Below are 18,319 nucleotides of genomic sequence, written 5' to 3'. Positions count from 1 at the left end.
GTCAAGAGACTCAGGGCTCTGAAGATAGCCATGGCCACAAGAGTGATCTGACCCACCACAGCAGCAGCAGTCCAACAGTGAGATCCGCCATGGCCAGCACAAAAGATTCCGCTGTTCTCTGCACGATGCCTGCTAATAAATCAGCCATGAGTCTCCAACGCCTGACATTTTTACCAACTTCGCTAACTTCCTATCCACACACCACTGGGAAGGTCTTGGTCCCCTCCCTCGGGCATCTGAAAGGACCCCTGAGGCCACTCCTCAGCATCCCACACAGCACTGACTACTCTGTGCGAGCCAGGTGCCCAAGTCTCGGAGACAAGGACACTGAGAAGTCACGGCCTGGCCCTGCACTCACACGAGCGCTGCCATTCCATCCTCCTCCATCCCGGGACTAACGGTCTTCAATACATCCCTTTTTCTGGACACATTTCTCCCGCTGCTGCAACCCAGCACGCTTTAATGGACTGACTACTAGTAAATAAACCCTTTCTGCATCTGGCTAACAGCTGAGCCAATCAGAAGCTTACTTTACAGCCTCACTTTCATCTATTTTGTGATGAATTCTGCTGGGATGAACTACTGTTTTAAACTTTCACTGTTTTCTTGTGGGCTGAGAACACTATGATGTCTATCTCTGGGCGGCAACCCCAGTAGCAAGACGGCCCGACACCTGTGGCCCACTTTCTCCTCTTTCCTTGTTTGGACATGACTGGTGTGCACTGGCAACACTAAGTCTTAACAGTGTCGACTCAAGGCACTCGAGAGGCTGAGGTTTGTGGTGTGCTGACAAATCCGTGGCCTGCTGCCACAGAAGGGAGAGGGCAGTCAGGGCCTCAGCTAATGAGCATGGCTGTGTTCCAATGAAACTGCATTAAGTTCGTGAACTTAATTTGTTCCACGATTCTGAGGAAGATGACTATATTCGTGTTCACTCAGGGAAGATGACCACAATCATGTTCATCACCTGCTATCGAGTTCACAAACAGAAGCAAAACCTTGCTGAATGCTTCTGTCCATGAACTGAATTGTTCGCAAACAGAAGTGTTCAGGAACCAAGGTATTATTGTACTCATTGTACTGTAAAATTTCATTTCATATAATTTTCACGTTACAAAATATTCTTTGGTCTTTTCCAACTATGTAGAAAACACTCTGATCACGTGCCACGTAACTGCAGGCAGCAGGTCAGATGTGCTCTGTGGGCTTCAGAAAGAAAAACATAGATACTTTTGGCCTACCAAACCACAATAAAATCAACAGGCACTCTCACCAGGGTCTTCAGAATGCCTTGTCTTTAAAGCAGAAGATGCCGGAGGTGGTGGTGCACTTGGGAGGATGAGGCAGGAGGACTGTTGTGAGTTCAAGACCAGCCAGAACTATATATCAAGACCCTCGTCTCAAAAAAACACCAGGATCGGGGATTTAGCTCAGTGGTGCCGCTGCCTGCCTCTCAAGCACAAGGTCCTGAGTTCGAACCCTGGTACAAAAAACAAAACCAACCATACACATAAAACCAGAAGATGACAAGTGTGGTGAATAGCCATCAGCAGAGAACCAGTGAGTTCTCCACAATCCTGTGGCGCATGAATGAATGTAGAAGGCCATGAACAGCATGTGGGAAAAGGGGAGGTAATGCCATTATGTTGAAGAATGGGTAACCTGATACATTTGCCTCTGAAAGACAAGTTTTAAAGTATCACAACAACATGAAGAAACAAACAACTGCATCCCCCACCTCTCACCTGCAAGGGAATGGAAAGACCCCAAGTGAGGCACAGTCACCAGCAGGATGGGGAGGAGCAGCTGGCAAGGGGTGGGGGATGCGCTATGGTGGGACTCAAGGCTGAGCTCTGGTGCATCACTGCACCACCACAGGGAAGTGTCCTAAGGTACCTGCAGGTCCAGGGAGAGCCTCTGGCCTGAAGGATGAGGTTATGACTGCTCAGAAAAAAGACCAACACATGGCAGGCAGGTGGGCATCTACATCGGGGGGGCTGGGCCATGGGACAGCGTGCAGCCTTGGGTTTCCGAAAACAGGAGGTGTGAGCTCACAATCCTGACTCTCCACGCCTCAGCCTCTCCAACTTCAGAGTGCAGTAGCGTCCACACTGGATGGGATGTTCTATGGTGAGGACAGAAGCTGAAGTATCCAGGGGCAACAAGGGGTCCAAGTCATTCTCTGTCTGTACCACCTCACTCAGCAGAAATAACTCAGGACAGAGCCATGGAGCACTGCAGACTGCAGGCTCTGGGCAGCACTGCCCACAGCAGTGAAAGGCCAGGGCCCGGCAAGACCCAGGATCACTCCGGCACCAGTAGCTGTGGCTACCCAAGACCATGAGGGGCACCACAGGGAACCTGGTCCAACCTAGGCTGCCAGACACATGCAAGAGGATTCAGCTTCAAAAGGACACCAACGGCAATGAGCTGAGAATGCGTGACCTGGTGGCTAGAGAGGCTAGGAAGCCATCCATCTGTTACCATGGAAACAGGCAGAAGACTTGGCCTTTCTTTCCTACACAATGGGACCTTAAAGAAACCGAGCAGGGACACAATTTTATGGATGCATTCCAAGTAAGAAATGGAGAAAGAACAGCAGGACCAGAACAGCGCTGCTGTGTCCTGGCATGAACGGATGACAAACAGGCAGCACCCACTCAGGGTGGAAAACCACCTAGAGATAGGCTTGCTAGAAACACGGCCCATATCCAACTTGGATCCACTGGCAATTCTACCAAGTCACGGGATGTGCCATAGCATGTCTTCTGCAAGTTCAGGGGGATGCCCTGGGTCAAGGTACAGACAGAGGCAGAAGGGACCTAAGAGGCCTGGGGGTCCATTCTGGGCACAGGCCTTACGTGGCTCCTGATGGAAACAACTGGAAACAACCAAAACCAAATACATGGTACTCATGGACAACCATAAACGTCAACATTATGGACACTTGCCATTAAGGAATTACTATGACTTTTCTACATGCAATAGGGGATTGTGGTTATGTGTTTCAAGGAATCCTTATTGTTGGGACACAAACTGCAACATTACAGGTGAAACACCAAGAAGCAAGAGAGGACACAGAGGAACCCAATGGGAGCTGCTGACGGAGGACACAGCACAGGGCCTCCTTAGGTACATGTGCTGGTACCTGCATTTAAAACTCTTATAACCATATTGTTAGATCTTAGCATTTTATTTTGCGGTATCCTTTGCCTTTTCCTAGGACTGAAACAGTCTACAAATTAAGTCTATGTATCCCGGGAAAACAGTGGAGGATGCAGTCAAGGAGATGTATGAGTTAAGAGCACAGACACATAAGACAAGGACAGTGGAGAGACCACATCCCCAGCTGTGACCCTGGGCTGAGAGGTTCTGACACTTACCTTCCTGGAGGCCTGGTACCAACTTGTAAACAATGTCCTGCATGGTTCTGTCATGACTGCAAAGAAATGGAACAGGTGGAGTTAGCCAGGAATGTTCATTCTGTAACTCTTACACATTTCCCACTTAACCCAAATTTCTGAATCACAAACTTCAAGTTTTGGTGGGATTTTCCTTCTAGCTTGCAAATATTTTAATATATGTGCTGCCAAAGGGAACACTCCAGCTTGCAAATAAAAATGTCTGATGCCCCTTCTCTACTGTTGGTGGGAGTGTAGGCTGGTGCAACCACTGTGGAAATCAGTGTGGAGATTTCTCAAAAAACTAAAACTAGATGTTCCATTTGACCCAGCTATACCTCTTCTTGGTATCTTCCTGAAAGAATTAAAAGCACCATACCACAGTAATATATGCACACCCATGTTTATAGCAACACAGTGTGTAATAGTTAAATCTTGAAAACAGCCCAAATGCCCATCAACTGACGAGTGGATAAAGAAGATGTGGTTTTTTTATACAATGGAATACTACTCTGCCATAAAGAAGGATGAGCTCCAGACATTTCTAGGTAAATGGATGGATCTTTTTTTTCCCCATTAAAGTTATTGGTACATTTTAGGTGTACAATACAGTTACATTCATCATTGGGATCTTGTACCTTTATATGATGTATCTTGGTCCTTATTTCTTCCCCATTCCCCTGCCCTCCCTTCACCCCCTCCACCCTTCCTTATTTACAAAGACTTTGTTTCCGTTTTTTCCTTTTCTCACATTTTTTCCCCTTCTTTCCTTTCCCCTACCCCTCCCACTTCCCCTGCCCCTTTAGATCTTTTCTTCCTATTTCACATTATCAACTATACATTTTGATCCTTATTTACACTTTTGTTTTTCACACCACAGAAACTGTTCAGTATTTACACGTGTGTCCTATTTATTTCACTTAAGAGTATGGCCTCAATGTGCATCCATTTAGCTATGTCTCTAGTTTCTTATTCTTTATGGCTGAGCAGTACTCCATTTTATTAAAAAACCATACCTTTATCCAGTTTCCAACTTGGGCTGTTGCCAAGCTTTAGCTATTACAAACTGTGCTGCTATAAACATGGGTGCGCATGTATCACTGTGGTATTAATTTTTTGGGGGGGTACCAGGATTGAACTCAGGACCTTGAGCTTGCAAGGCAGACGGTGGAAACACTGAGCTAAATCCCCAGCCCCATCTTTTAATTCTTTGGGGAAGATACCCAGTAGGGGAATAGCTGGGTCAAATGGGACCTCTAGTCCTAGTTCTTTGAGGTATCTCTATACTGATTTCCACAGTGGTTGCACCAGTCTGCACTCCCATCAACAATGGAGAAGGGTTCCTTTCTCCCCACAACCCCAACCAGCATTTGTTATTGGTTGATTTCTTGATAGTAGCCATTCTTTCTGGGGTGAGGTGGAATCTCAGTGTTGTTTTCATCTGCATCTCTCGAATGACCAGTGATGTTGAACATTTTTTCATGTTTATTTGCTGCTTTTATTTCTTTGCCTGAGAAATGCCTGTTCATTTCAGATGCCCATTTTTGAATTGGGTCTTTATATTTGGGGGGGGTTCTGATTTTTTTAAGTTCTTTATATATTCTAGATAGACCTCTGTCTGAGGAACAGCTGGTAAAAAATTTTTCCCACATTGTAGGCTGTCTCTTAGCTCTGTTAGTGGTTTCTCTTGCAGTGCAGAAGCTTTTCAATGAGATCCCAGTTGATTCTTTGTGCTAGTTACCGTGCTACCGAGGATTTGTTCATTAAGTCTTTTCCTATGCCAATGTCTTCGAGAGTTCTACCTAATTTATCTTCCAGCAAGTTTAGTGTTTCTGTTTTAATATTTAGATCTTTAATCCACTTGGATTTTAGTTTAGTGCATGGTGAAAGATAGGGGTCTAGTTTTAATCTTTGGCAAGCTGAAATTCAGTTTTTCCAGCACCATTTATTAAAGAGGCTATCTTTCCTCCAGTGAGGATGGTTGGCTCCTTTGTCAAAGATGAGGTGGCTGAGTGTGTCTGGAGTTGTTTCTGCAACTTCTAATCTATTCCACTGATCCTCAGGTCTGTGTCTTTGCCAGTACCATGCTGTTTCTATCACAGTGGCTTTGTAGTATAGTTTCAAGTTAGGGTGAGTGTGTCTGGAGTTGTTTCTGCAACTTCTAATCTATTCCACTGATCCTCGGGTCTGTTTCTTTGCCAGTACCATGCTGTTTCTATCACAGTGGCTTTGTAGTATAGTTTCAAGTTAGGGATTGTGATACTCCCTACCACGTCTCTGTTGCCTAGAATTGCTTTTGCTATTCTAGGTCTCTTCTGGTTCCAGATGAATTTTTGGATTGTTTTCTCTAGTTCTGTGAAATATACTGTTGGGATTTCAATCGGGATTGCATTGAATTTGTACAGCAGTTTTGGAAGTATGGCAATTTTCACTGTATTGGTTCTTCCTACCCAGGAACAGGGGATGTCTCTCCATTTTCTTATTAAATGGATGGATCTTGAGACCATACTCCTAAGTGAAATAAATCGGACACACATATTTAAATACTGTAGTGTTTCTCTTGTGTGAGAAACTGAAGTGGAAATAAGGACTGAGATGTGTACTGGATGCTGGGAAACGTGAAGAAAGTGTTCAAATGGGAAGGGAAACAAGGGAGGAGGAAGGAGAAAGGAAGGAAGGGACAGGAAAATGTGAAAACTGGGCTGGGGATTTAGCTCAGCGGTGCCGCCACCTGCCTTACAAGCACAAGATCCCTGGTACCAAAAAAAAAAAAAAAAGTGAAAATAGAAGAAAAAATGGAAACAAAGCTTTTGAATATTGGGAGGGGAGGGGGATTGAGGAGGGGAATGGGATAAAATAAAACAAAATTATTTTTTAAAATGTCTGATCCCAAAAGTTATCTATGACCTAAACTAATTCATCATTTAACTTAGGTTCTAACTGCTTACAAACATTTCAAATAATGACAGCAGGTAAGAAGGTTTTTATGGCTTGTAACTAAATGTCCTTCCAAAGCCTCACGTGGTCATAGGTGGGGAGTTTCAAAGGGGCCTAAATCTAGGGTATGTGATGCTAGGATTAAAGGTACCTCACCCTGGTATGGGTGGCACCAATCAGTAGCCTTTGGACACCTCTCAATGTCCACCCCACAGGCCACGCTGGCTATGGGGCTTCTCCTAGGGATGACAGTGTGAGCAGGAGACTCATCAAGGAATCAGAGAGCACACAGAGAGGCATGCTGGTCACAGCAAGGAAAGCTGGAGGAACAGGACCCAGCGGTGCTGTCTGGGAAGCAGGAGGGCTGCTGAGAGATGGCTGCTCCCACTTGTAACCTAGGCCCTTTCTCTGTGGGGATCCTGCACTGTTCATGTGCCCCTAGGTCATGTATGACACCTTGTACAACTGCAGAGTACGAAGCTTGTCTCCAGACTTCTCCCTGCCTCCCCTGAGAGGTGTGGGGGCATTTCATTTCCTGAGTGGACCCCTCCCTGAAGCTCTGCATGAGAAACACAGGCTCCGCTGGGCAGCCCTTCAGCCCTGTGTCCTGCCTCCTGCCCAGGGCCACAATGCTCCACACAAAGGTACGTCCAGGACTACCTTCTGCTTCTAACCTGATGCAGTCAGTTCAGTGCAGCCCTGAAGTTCCCCTGGGGCCTAGCTCACACCTGCTGCCCTTTGGGCAATGAACAGTGTGCGGTGGCTGGGAATACTCACCCGATGTACTGCAGTGGGTGGCTCTGGTGGATCACGATCCTGCAGGTGGGGCAGGTGTTGTTCTCCTCCAGGTACTTCACCAGGCAGCTCCTGCAGACTGTCAGTGCACCCAGATGAGGGGACCGCATGGAGATGGAGCTGGGACCCTGCACCCACTGACTCCCGCAGCAGCTGGGAGCACATTCTACCTCATCCAGTGCACATCTGGCTACCCCCACACAGGGCCCCAGCTCCCACATGCAGGTTCTGAATGTGCCTAGGTGCCCCACCCCCACTTGACCCAGGTTTGGGGGCTACATGGGAAGGGGACAGAGATGAGGCGACAACCAAAGGGTGAAGGGCCGTGAAGCCACCAGAATACAGCTACCATTTAAATTTTTCATTAAGTTGACCTAAAAGATTACATTTTCTTTGTGCAGCAAAACTAGGTAAATATCAATGAAAGTCACCTAAAAAAAGTATGCCTGCCAGTTTCTACCAATACAACTAACTTTAAAATAAAACTTCTATCAAAATTGGCAAGTATTTTCTAAGGGGAAAGTACAAAATTGGAAATCATTTGTACTCTGAATTCACTTTGACAAGGTGCTCCAGGAGGTCTCCTGGTGCATGACCTCTGTCTGTCATCAGCAGCCATGTCCCATCCCAACAGCACCCACCTGCTGTTCCCACACAAGCTGAGAGCCCAGATGGTCAGAACGGGCCATCAGGTACGGTAAGAATCAGCAGATCCCTCTGTCTGAAAGATGTGAGGACTTTACTCCAACTTAAGACACAGCCATGTCTCCCTGCCAGGCATGAACACTTTCTCTCAGGGGCTGGTGTGCTGATCACAGAAAGCTGCTTCCTGCATTAAATGCTCCTAAAGAAGCCTCACTCCAGGGAATTGCCATGGCATTTTTAGTTTGAAGTAATTTTTCCAGCCCTGCTGCCCTCATGCCTAGGCTGAAGCTGCTGGGAAACAGGACAAGCTGCCCTCACGACCATGGCTGGCCGGACTACCGACCATACTTACATGTGTGCAGGCACTCTGTCACTGTTGTGGCGTCGATGAGGTACCCGCTGCACAGGCGGCAGGTGATGTGGGCATTTATGTCCCAGAGCTTGATCTTTCTAGTCAACATCTTTGGCTTCTGCAAGAGAAAGACGCACATTAACTAGCAACACCCACCTGCTGCTAAGTGTGCTGGCCAAGGCTCAGGTGTGGCAATGGCCCCAGCACATGTGTGAGCCACTTGCACTGAACCCACTTCTGCAGCTGGAGGACATGGCCCACGGCCAAAAATCACGCTGGACTGAGATGACCCCACCACAGTCCCCAAGGCACATGGCAGCCATGGGGGAAGCGCCCTGCCCTGGCTCCCAAACCTGTTCCTGAGGGTCTCCGGCATCTCTGTTCCCACATCTTCCTCCCCATCCCACTGAGGATGGGTTAGCCAGGCTCAGTGGCAGGGGACTTTGTGGAGCAGAGGAAGGCAGGCAGAGAAGGGCCTGGCGCTGGGGATACAGGGCTGGACTGCTGGGACACCAGGAAAGGGGAGAGCCCACTCAAGCAGCCGGGGTGGAGGGGCTGGGGGTAGGGCTGCCTGGTAAGAGCACAGAAAGGGATCTTAGTGATGTACTGAACACTTAACAGTGACTCAAGACCCACACACAGCAGAGACCCTGCAGACGGAGCCCCCTTGCCTCCCCTGGGTAGTAGGTTTGGCGGACAGAGCCCCCTTGCCTATGGATAAAGACCCAGCCGGGCCTTACCTCCTCTGGATGTCTGCGAGTTCCTCCTCCTGCCGTGGCATGGAGGCTTCAGGCCACCATGCGGATGTGATGCCTCCACACGCTGCTCTCTGGTTCACTTCTGCACCTTCCCTCTGGCCCTTGCCCTCTTTCCATTTTCTAGCAGAAAAACAACACTGTTACCTCGGTCATGGCACTGATGTGGCCCTTGAATAACCCTGCCACCCATCCCCTCCCTTTGGAGTGCTGAGATGACTCCACAGCCCTGTCTGAAACACAAGAGGAAAACCAGGTACAAAGAGCTCCAGCTAGTGCTTGAAGATGACGTTCCCAGGACCTTCTCCACAGCTCCAGAACTCGCACCAAGCCTCACACTCAGCACACCACATCAGTTCCCAGCCACTGAAGGAAGGAAGGCCCTGCCCTGCACTCACCTGCACGGGAGAGCTGGAGTCCCGGCTACATGGTGAAGCCTGTGGGGAAGGAGACCAGGTGTCACCACGGGAGGACGCAGGGCGCCTTCCCGCAGCTCTGCACCTTGCCTGCTGAAGCATACTTGCTCGTTACTTGTGCAAAACAGGTGAAGGAGAATGAGAATTAGCCATGGCGAGGAGACTATCATGGAGACACCGCGCCGTGTTCCCAAACCCAGGTCAGCCCAGAAGCCACTGAAAATGAGAAGCAGAAATGCAGGCCTGGGGGGGGGGGGCTCCAACACACAGACTGCTTTGGGGCCCTGGAAGGCAGGATGGGGACTGCAGAGGCCCTCAGGGGAGTCCAGTTACAGGGCCTGGGGAGGGGCAGCACGCGGCAAACTTTATTACTGGATTCATGTGAAGCCTGTGATTTCCGCATTCTCAAATCCAGACTGAGTCATCTTCTCTCTGGGTCACAGATATCCTATCCACTCAGTGCAAGTACACTAAGGTCCACGTGGGCACTGGGTCCATCGCTGGGGCTTAGAGTGGGTGCTGCGTTCACAGCACCAATGGCTGAGGGCAACAACAGGGCGGTAGGTATGGCCAGTGCACCCCCGGCAGCATGACCTGGGGCCTGGGCCTGAGTGACGACACACCGACTCTGCCTTTCAGACCAGGCATGCGGAGGCCATGAGGGAGCCCTGGAGCCTCACTGGCCTCCCTGGGTGTTGTCCCCCAAGCTACTCTCCAGGGCTCTGCTGGGGAGAGGCCCAGGGCTCTGGGATGACACAGGGATGCGGGCAGTTCAGAAACAAGCAGCTGTCGCATGCACATCCAGGACCGTCCTCCTGTGCCCACGTGGACATTCCCACCCTGCAAGTTCTTCAACAGCTGCACTTTTTATCAACCAATCTTGAAACTCAGTTAACTTTCACAAAAAAAGACAGTAAAGAAGAGCCGGTCTTCCCGGGACCAACAGGCATATTGATGCATTCAGAAGATGAGCAGATAGGGCGCTTGCAGCCAGGCCTGTCCTGAACTGTCCCCTGCCCAGGATGGTAGCCTCTAAGCACAGGAGAATGCTAGTGCTCAAAAGGTCCTCGTGGGACTGAGGAATCAAAGTTTTAATTGTATTTAATTTTCATTAAGTTGTGGCCTGTGGTTCAATGTGGAGCAGTCCAGCTATGGGCTCTTAATCTGGGTGCCACACACCCCACGGAGACAGCACCTCAGACAGGTAAGTCATCTAGTATGACAGAGGTGGCGAGAATACCACAGAGGTGCTAAGCAAGCAGGGAGGAAGAGCACTGCTGGACTGCAGCGCTGACACATGGCCTTCGGAATGCCCAGCATAAACAGCACTGAGAGCAACTTTATGCCAATAAAAACGGAAATGTATACGAAATTGATAAACTGTTAGAAAAATAATCCATATGAATTGGGGCAAGTAGAGAAAATCCATTCTGTACCTACCATTGAGGCTGAGGAAGTAGTTACAAAATGTCTCTCAAAGAATACTCCAGACCTAGGAGTCTCCAAGGTGGATCCACCCAACCTGACAACAAACCACTTTCTCAATAACAACAACAAAAAAGTATGTTCCAGCTGGGGTGCAGCTGAGTTGAGGGGTGGGGGCGGTGCTTACCTAGCATGTTGGAGGTGCTGTGTTCAATTCCCAGCACCAGAATAAAAACAAAAAAACAAAAAACCTCAAAGCCAAAGACAGGACTTCCAACTTACTCAGAATACTAACTCCATGTAAACCAAACCCTGACAAGGCTGAAGCTGAGAGGAAGATTATAGATCCGCCCAAGCCTGAGTAGAACATCAGCCACCCTCATCTGGCAACACAATAGGCAAGGCCATCTCAACAGGTGAGGTAAATCCCTACCACACAGGAGGGAGCCACAGGAGGAAAAAGTGTCACTTATGACTAAAGGTTAAAGGAGAAAAAACGTGCTCTTCCCAAATGACACACAAAAATCATTTGATAAAATCTATTGCTGCTGAGCTGGGTGGTGGCACACACCTGCAATCCCAGCACGATGGGGTGGGGCGGGCGCCTGAGGCAGAAGGATTGCCACAAGTTCAAGGCCACCCTGGGCTAGTAGTAAATTCCGGGCCAGACTGAACTACAAAGTGAGACTGTCTCAAAATAAATAAATAAAATATAATAAAATCCATTGTCATTCATGATTTTAAAATTCCTCTTTTTTTTCTTTTTTCCTTTCTTGAGACAGGGTCTTGCTGTGTAGTTTAGGCTGGCCTCGAACTCAAAGCAATCCTCTTGCCTCAGCCCCCCAAATGCTGGGATTACAGGCTTGTGCCACCACACCTGATTAAAAAATTCTTAAACTAAGACTAGAAGGAATCATTTTTAATGAAAAAAGCTCTATGAGGAGGGTCTCACTACCACACGCAACTGCTCACAGACTGGTATATGACGTCCAAGCAGCCTTAGACTATGAGTCCCTGGCTTGAACAAGCACAGGGCCCACTGGCAGAGAGAGACTGAAGATGATGGCCCCCAGCCACACCCTGGGCAGGCAGAGTGTGGGGGAGGATACCCATAAGGCTGCACACAGAAGACCACACGGCGATGTCCCCAGGACACGGGGCTCCCCAAGGGCAAGCCTGGCCAGACAGGTTGGCTGAGCCAAGACAGGGAGGCCGGGCTCAGGAGGACCCTCGAGTCAGCTCTAGGCTGGTGGACTGCAGCATATGTGGATATGCTTCGAGGAAAAGAATACCCAACAATCTAAATGGGACAGCAGACAGCATCCCTGGCGGCCAAAGCAGAAAGACCAATGAACCCCCTACTTGCTACCCGGTAGCACCCAACCCCTGTGGATAAAGATAAGGAAGACACTGAGGAGACTTGTGAAACAGAAAATGAGGAGCCATCAACTTCATGAAAGACAAATTCACAGGATCAATGAAGAACACCAGAAACTGAAAAAAAGTCACAGACTGGAAGAAAACACAGATGGTCCCCAGTGCTCCTCACTGTCTTTACCCATGGTGGGAGGGTGCTATCTGGTGTGTCCCCAGGACGCACACACCCTGTGTGCATGTCTGTCTCTTGACTGGAGGCACAAGAATGAGGGAGGCCTCATATCTTGTTTGTTTGGTTTTTTTGTTTTGGTACTGGGATGCACTCAGTACCTTTGGCTTTCCAGGCAGGCTCGGTGCCACTGAGCTAAACCCTTATCTTGTTTTTTTTAATTACAGTACCGAGGATTTACTTTGAGATAGGGCTGCACTAAGTCCCTGAGCGGCCCAGACTGGCACTCTTCCTGCCTCAGCCTCCTAAACCACTGGGATTAAAGGTGTGTGCCACCTGCCTAACTCCCTTCACAATTCTTGAGGGCAGATGAGAGCAGAATCCCACTGTGGTGCTGTGCCCCAAAGCTCCTTCCTGCTCCCTTGACTCTTGAATGTGCTCAAGGGTTCCTCCCAGCAATCTGCACCGGGCTGGGTCTGCAGGCCTTGAGTCTGGTCACCACCTGGTCATGGGGCCCTAATTTACCACAGAAACGTATGTGAAAATTCAAACCTGGAAAATTAAACTTGCCTAAGCATCCGGCTTACTTATTGGAAACCACAAACCATGCTTCCCAGCTGTACCTTACAAAGCCTTGGGAGACAAGAACAGGCACAGAAACTCAGTTTGACCAGATGTATCCATTAAAGGGGATGATGAGCTTGAGCAAGTGACACCCATCAGAGCGGGTGCTTGGAGCACCACCGATCACACTCCAGGCGGGTTCCCAGAGCCTAGGCCAGCACTATCACAGCACTAAAGAGTTTCTAAGAAAGACGTAAAAGCAGAGCTTGGTGTGGTGGTACACACCTATTATCCCAGAATCCAGGGAAGTTGAGGCAGGAGGATCTCCAAGTTCAAGCCCAGTCTGGGTAACTTTGCAAGACCTCACATCAAGATAAAAACTAAACAATGTACTGGTACAAATTCCCTACGATTGGGCCAGGGATTTAGCTCAGTGGTTCTGGTGTCTGCCTTGCAAGCACAAGGACCCGAGTTCGATCCCCAGTACCAAAAACAAAAAAACCAAATTCCCTATGATGAATGTCATCATTATGCATAACTAAAATGCACCAATAAATGTTTTGCTAAAAAAAGAAAAAAAAAAACTAAACAAAAAGGGAAAGGGTTGTAGCTCAATATGAAGGCCCTGGGTTCAATCTTTAATACCAAACACACACACACGCTCACCCAAATGAGCTCTTTCACAAAGTCAACAGGCAGTCACAGACCTGTACCTGTACTGGCCACTGCTGCCCTGCCGGCCTGTGACCTGTCTACTTCAGCAACATGCTCTGTTGTGACAATAGCATCTTCCCCTTCTGTGGCCACCATGAGGGAGTCACTGGCACACACTCGCTGAGGACCTGACTGCCACCTGTCTCCCAGCTGTGTCCTCAGGACTCTCGCAGGTTCCTCCCATGGCCAATGCTGGGACCTAAGACGGCTGTCCTCTGGGAGTGCTCTGATGGCAAAGTTGCCTATGCCAATTAAAACCTTCCCTGAAAAAGCAGCAGCATGCCACTCTCTGGGCTGTGCCCATGACACATTACAGGGCTGTGCTGACACTAGTCTTCCAGGGCTGGAATATGGGGGCAGAGGTCCCTGCAGGGCCATTGCAAGGTCCGTGCATGAAAATGATCTCAGCCATGAGTGTCCCACTGGAACACACTGCTTTATATGCACTCTTGACTTGCTCATGGCATGTTCGTGGGTGTGGGCCACATAGCACCTCCAACCTGATAAATGCCAGGCTTATAATACTACTGCAGGCCCCACTCACCTCCTGGTGTGCTCACCCCGTGGGGTCTCTTCCCCTCAAATCTCCACAGGGGCCACGGGTGCCACTTCTATTAAAGAGAATTCAGCAAAGTAATGGGACCCAGTCCTGGGTTATGTTGTACAGCCTGTGACTTTCTTCCTGTCACTTGCTCCCCCTCGGCTGCCTTTGAGAGGTCCCAAGAAGAGGAAATCTGGTCTTCAGGCAACAGCTGTGGGAAGGAGCCTAGACAGGTAAGCTGCCCATGGAGACCTCAGGTGAGGCACCCAGCCAGTATCCCAGGGCTCTACTCACCGGGGCTGCTATAGGGTGACCCATAGTGACTGTGAGGTGACCTGCCTAGACAGGTCTGGGTTCCTGTCTCAGGCTGTAGGGTAACCCACCTGACCAGACCTGGGTCCTGAACCTACAGAGACTGCAGGGTGACCTGCCAGACCAGACCTGGGTCCCTGACCAACGAACATGTAGGGTGACAGTTGGTGCTGGCTTGGGGTACCAAGCCTTGGGGTGACTTATTCCACTGCAACATGTATACAACCACTGCACACTATCACACCTTTAAAATCCACAAATAGAAAAATGAAGAGCCTAATCAAATCTGAACATATACTCAGTATTTCTAGTCTTCCAAAAGTTCACAAAGCAAATGAAGTTTTAAAAACAGTAAAGGATATAAAAAAGAAAGAAAGAAAGAAAGAAAGAAAGGAAGGAAAGAAAAGAAAAGAAAAGAAAAGAAAAATCAGAGGTAAGCACTGGCACAAAAGTCCAAGTGTGACTACATCTGGAAATACAAGTTCCTAGGCTGGCCCGTTCAAGGGCACCATTCAGTTGACAGTACTATGGAATCTAAAAGTGGTTTCTCGATGGGCATTGTGACACATGCCTGTAATCCCACCACTTCTGAGGCTGAGGCAGGAGGATTGCTGCGAGTTCAAGGCCAGCCTGGGCTACACTGTGAGTTCAAGGCCAGTCTGGACTACATAGAGTAACCCTGTCTCAAAAAACAAAACAAAAAATAAAGTGATTTTTCTTGAGGAACCAAGAAGTGAAACCCAGAACCAGCCAGTTCAAGAATCCTTCTTGAGGCCGGGTATTTAGCTCAGTGGTTCCTCTGCCTGCCTCGTAAGGCAAGGACCTGAGTTCAATCTCCAGTACCAAAAAAAAAAAGAATCCCTCTTGGAAGTCCAGAGAGCTTAGAGCTTCAGACTCAGGCTTTATCCTGTTGCTAACTCCCAACGAGCCCTCCATAAGCCCAGTGCGTGCCCTTTACCCCTCTGCTTAGCGTCCACTATCTATCAACAGACACTCCTCGATGACCAGAGGCCACTCTGGGCACTGGGTTGGGCAAGGCCCTGTCCTGTCGGTTCTGTTTTCTGGCCACACATCCCACAAGGTCTGCCCACCCTCATCAAGAGGATCACTCTGCAACCTGTTAATACCTCATGCAGCATCAAATCTCCACCTACTTTTCTTATGATCACTTGCAAACCAAAGAAACACACAGACATATTCTAGATAAAAGGCCACTCAAGTTTTCAGCGAAACAAAGACTGTTCCCCAAGATCCACTAATGCCTTCCCTTCCTCTCTGGAGCAGAGGTGCCAACTTGCCACCCTGCTGCCCAGTGCTCTATTCTTCAGGCTCTGGGCCATCTGCCCCAGCTCAACTCATCTTCCTGCCTACTCCTGGAGACCCTGGACACTGGGTGATCCCTAAGACTGTGTGGAGGAGGAGAGAGACAGGAGGGTGAAGGTGCTGGATACTGACTGAGGCAGAGGCAGGTGAGGTCCACAGCCCAGCAGGAGGGGCACAGAGCAGGCAGGAGGCAACTTTCTGGGTCTGGGCACCATGCACCCTGAACAGGGCACCCCAGGCCCTTGAGTCCTTGCAGTTAGAAGGACAAGCCTGACTTTGCCGGGCAGTTGGCCCCAGATCCCTCCCCAGGTACCTGCTGAAGGTCTGTGGAGCTAACCCAGAAACTTATGATGTCAGGATACTCAGGGGTCTCATGAAAAGAGCGGGTTTTGAACCTGTGGGGGCTCAGGTGACCACGCTTTGACCCTGCATAGCAGGGGGTTCCAGGTGGCCAGCTGTGCAGACTCCGGGCACCTTCAGTGCACTCTTGGGGTCTAGCTGTTCAGAGCTCAGACTTGGTCTCAGAGTTCTCTAATGATCCTCCTTGACAGGACCCTGAATCAGGTGACACTCTGGGGTCCTGGTCATCTGGGATCTTGACCATGTCAGGAGCTTTCCTCATAGTATAACCTCAGAATCCCAGCCTTCCCCGGACAAAAGGCTGTCTCAGAGTCCCAAAAGTGCTGAGAGGACTGTGCCAGGGCTCCTGACCTGTTTGAGGATAACTCTGGTGTCCTGGTACTCCCCAGGGAGCTTGTCTGAGTCTCAACTTTTCCATGGCCTTGTCCCAGCCCTCCTTGGGGCTAGTCCTGGGATCCTGTCCCTTCTGTGTGACCTGTCTTGACTTGGACCCCCCTCAGTGGCCCTGGAATTCTCTGGGCCCTAACCGGTCCTCAGGTCCAGCCCTGCTCGATGACACTTCCCAAGGGTCCAAGGGCCTGAGCCTCCCCATTGACCTAACCTGAGGTCCCGGCCCTTCTCAGAGACCTGTTATAGGGTCCCAGCACTTTGTGGGTCCTGACCAGTCCCAGAGACTGACCCTCCTTGGTGAGTGGCCCTCCACAGTTCTTGCCTGGTCAGGGTCTAGCCTGTTCCGGGTTCTGTCCTTCCTAGGGTCCTGCCTGGTCCGCGGTTTTTAGCCTTCCAAAGTCCTGCCCTCGTGGGATTCAGCCAAGTCGGAGTATTCCATAATCCCACTTCACGCCTGGTAGGGGTCCTGGCTGGTCTGGGGTCCAGCCCAGTCTAGGGTCCAGGCTATTTCGGGTTCCAGCCTGGTCCGGGGTGTTGCCTGGTCCAGGGTCCTGCCTGGTCCCGGTCCAGCCTTGTTCGGGGTCCTGGCTGGTCGGGGTCCTGCCCTTGTCAGGGTCCAGCCAAGTCCAGGGTCCCCTGGTCGGGCTCCAGCTTGGCCCGGGTGCTGCCCTCCCGGGTCCTACCCTCTCGGGGTCCCGCCTCCCCGCCTGCCTGCCGAGGGGCGGCGGGCTCGCTGCCTTCCGCCGGACCGGGCCGAGGCCGCGGCCTGAGGAGCGGGTGCGCGGGCCCAGGCCGGGCGGGGCGGGCTCACTGACCTGCGTCTCGGGCGGCGGGCGAGCGGGCGCACGCGGGGTCTCGCCGGGAGGGGGAGGGGGCGCCGCTCCCTCCGGGTTCCCCCCAAGAGGAGGAGAAAAAAGCCGTCCGGAGTTTAAAACAAAGAGGCGGAAATGCCCGAGCCGAGCCGAGCGCCGGGTCGGGGGCGCCGCGCTCGGAGCATGCGCAGTGTGCGGCTCGGCTCCCACCCGGCAGCCAGGCGGGGGCGGGGCCTGGAGGGGCGGGACACGGGCGGGGCCAGAAGGCGCAGGCGCATGGGGCCAAAGAGAGGGAGCGGGCGGGGCGCGACGGGGGCGTGCCGGGGCGTGGTCACACCTGCGTGGGCGGGGACGTGAGGGCGTGGTCTGGGACGAGGCGGGGACCGGCGGGTAGGGCGTGGTCAGCGGGGACCCGCTCCGCAGGCGACGGCCGGCTTGCAGGAACCGGTCCCGAAACTAGGGGGCGCTCGCCTTGGGCCGGGCGCTGGACCCGGTGAGGTTCCTCAGGGGAGTGCGTCAGATTCTTGCAGCCTCCCCGTCCTGGAAACTAGGCAGGTGTGCTGGGCGCCGTGGGCAGACAGGTGCAGCTCCATCCTCCATCTGTGAGCCCAGACTGGAACCTCCAAGCCGAGTGGGGGGCAACAAGGAAAACTACGTAGTGTCCTTGGGGACAGTGGTGTGGATGGGTCTCCACAGGGGCAGGGCCAAGGTGGATTCACTGGCACCGCGGGACAGCAAGGTGAGGCCCAGAACCCAGATCCCCCCGGGGGCACCCTGGGTGTCCTTTAGTTGTCAGGATACCTCTGTGAAGTTCCTAAGCTAGTAACACCTGGAAAGGATGGGCGGCCAAAGTGACCCAGAGGTGCCCAGGGGAAGTCTGGAGTCCAGGAGCAGCCAGCCTTGGGCAGGGTACCCCAGGCCTGAGCCATGCCCTGGGGACAGGGGAATGAGAACAGCTGTGGGCCCTCCAGAGGCCTTGGCCAGAAGGTGGGTTCACAGTGGGGAGGGGGGCAAAAAGTGCAGATGTGCAA

General features: G+C 51.0%; 1 protein-coding gene across 3 annotated transcripts in view; it reads right to left on the bottom strand.

Moving 5' to 3' along the window:
- The window catches only part of Pcgf3 (polycomb group ring finger 3), a 39,544-nt gene extending 22,069 nt beyond the window's left edge, over positions 1-17,475 (bottom strand). Inside the window, exons 1-6 of one of the 3 annotated variants that reach the window (XM_004847491.3) lie at positions 17,292-17,475; positions 9,284-9,322; positions 8,871-9,008; positions 8,131-8,248; positions 7,116-7,212; positions 3,384-3,439 (exon numbers count right to left, since the gene is read on the bottom strand). In XM_004847491.3, coding sequence (XP_004847548.1) covers positions 3,384-3,439; positions 7,116-7,212; positions 8,131-8,239 — 262 coding nt within the window. In that variant the 5' untranslated portion in view covers positions 8,240-8,248; positions 8,871-9,008; positions 9,284-9,322; positions 17,292-17,475. Of the gene's footprint in view, positions 1-3,383; positions 3,440-7,115; positions 7,213-8,130; positions 8,249-8,870; positions 9,009-9,283; positions 9,323-16,798; positions 16,957-17,291 lie in introns of those variants that run through there. The other 2 variants (XM_021260459.2, XM_087187157.1) reach the window with 2 other exon arrangements.
- Between the last annotated feature and the right edge of the window lie 844 nt (positions 17,476-18,319).

Source organism: Heterocephalus glaber, unplaced genomic scaffold, assembly GCF_053883595.1.
Source record: "Heterocephalus glaber isolate CG9 unplaced genomic scaffold, H.glaber_assembly_v1.0 deba00001509, whole genome shotgun sequence".
NCBI classification, from domain to species: domain Eukaryota; kingdom Metazoa; phylum Chordata; class Mammalia; order Rodentia; family Bathyergidae; genus Heterocephalus; species Heterocephalus glaber.
Note: the sequence above shows the minus strand (reverse complement) of the source record. Positions and strands in the feature narration are given on the sequence as shown.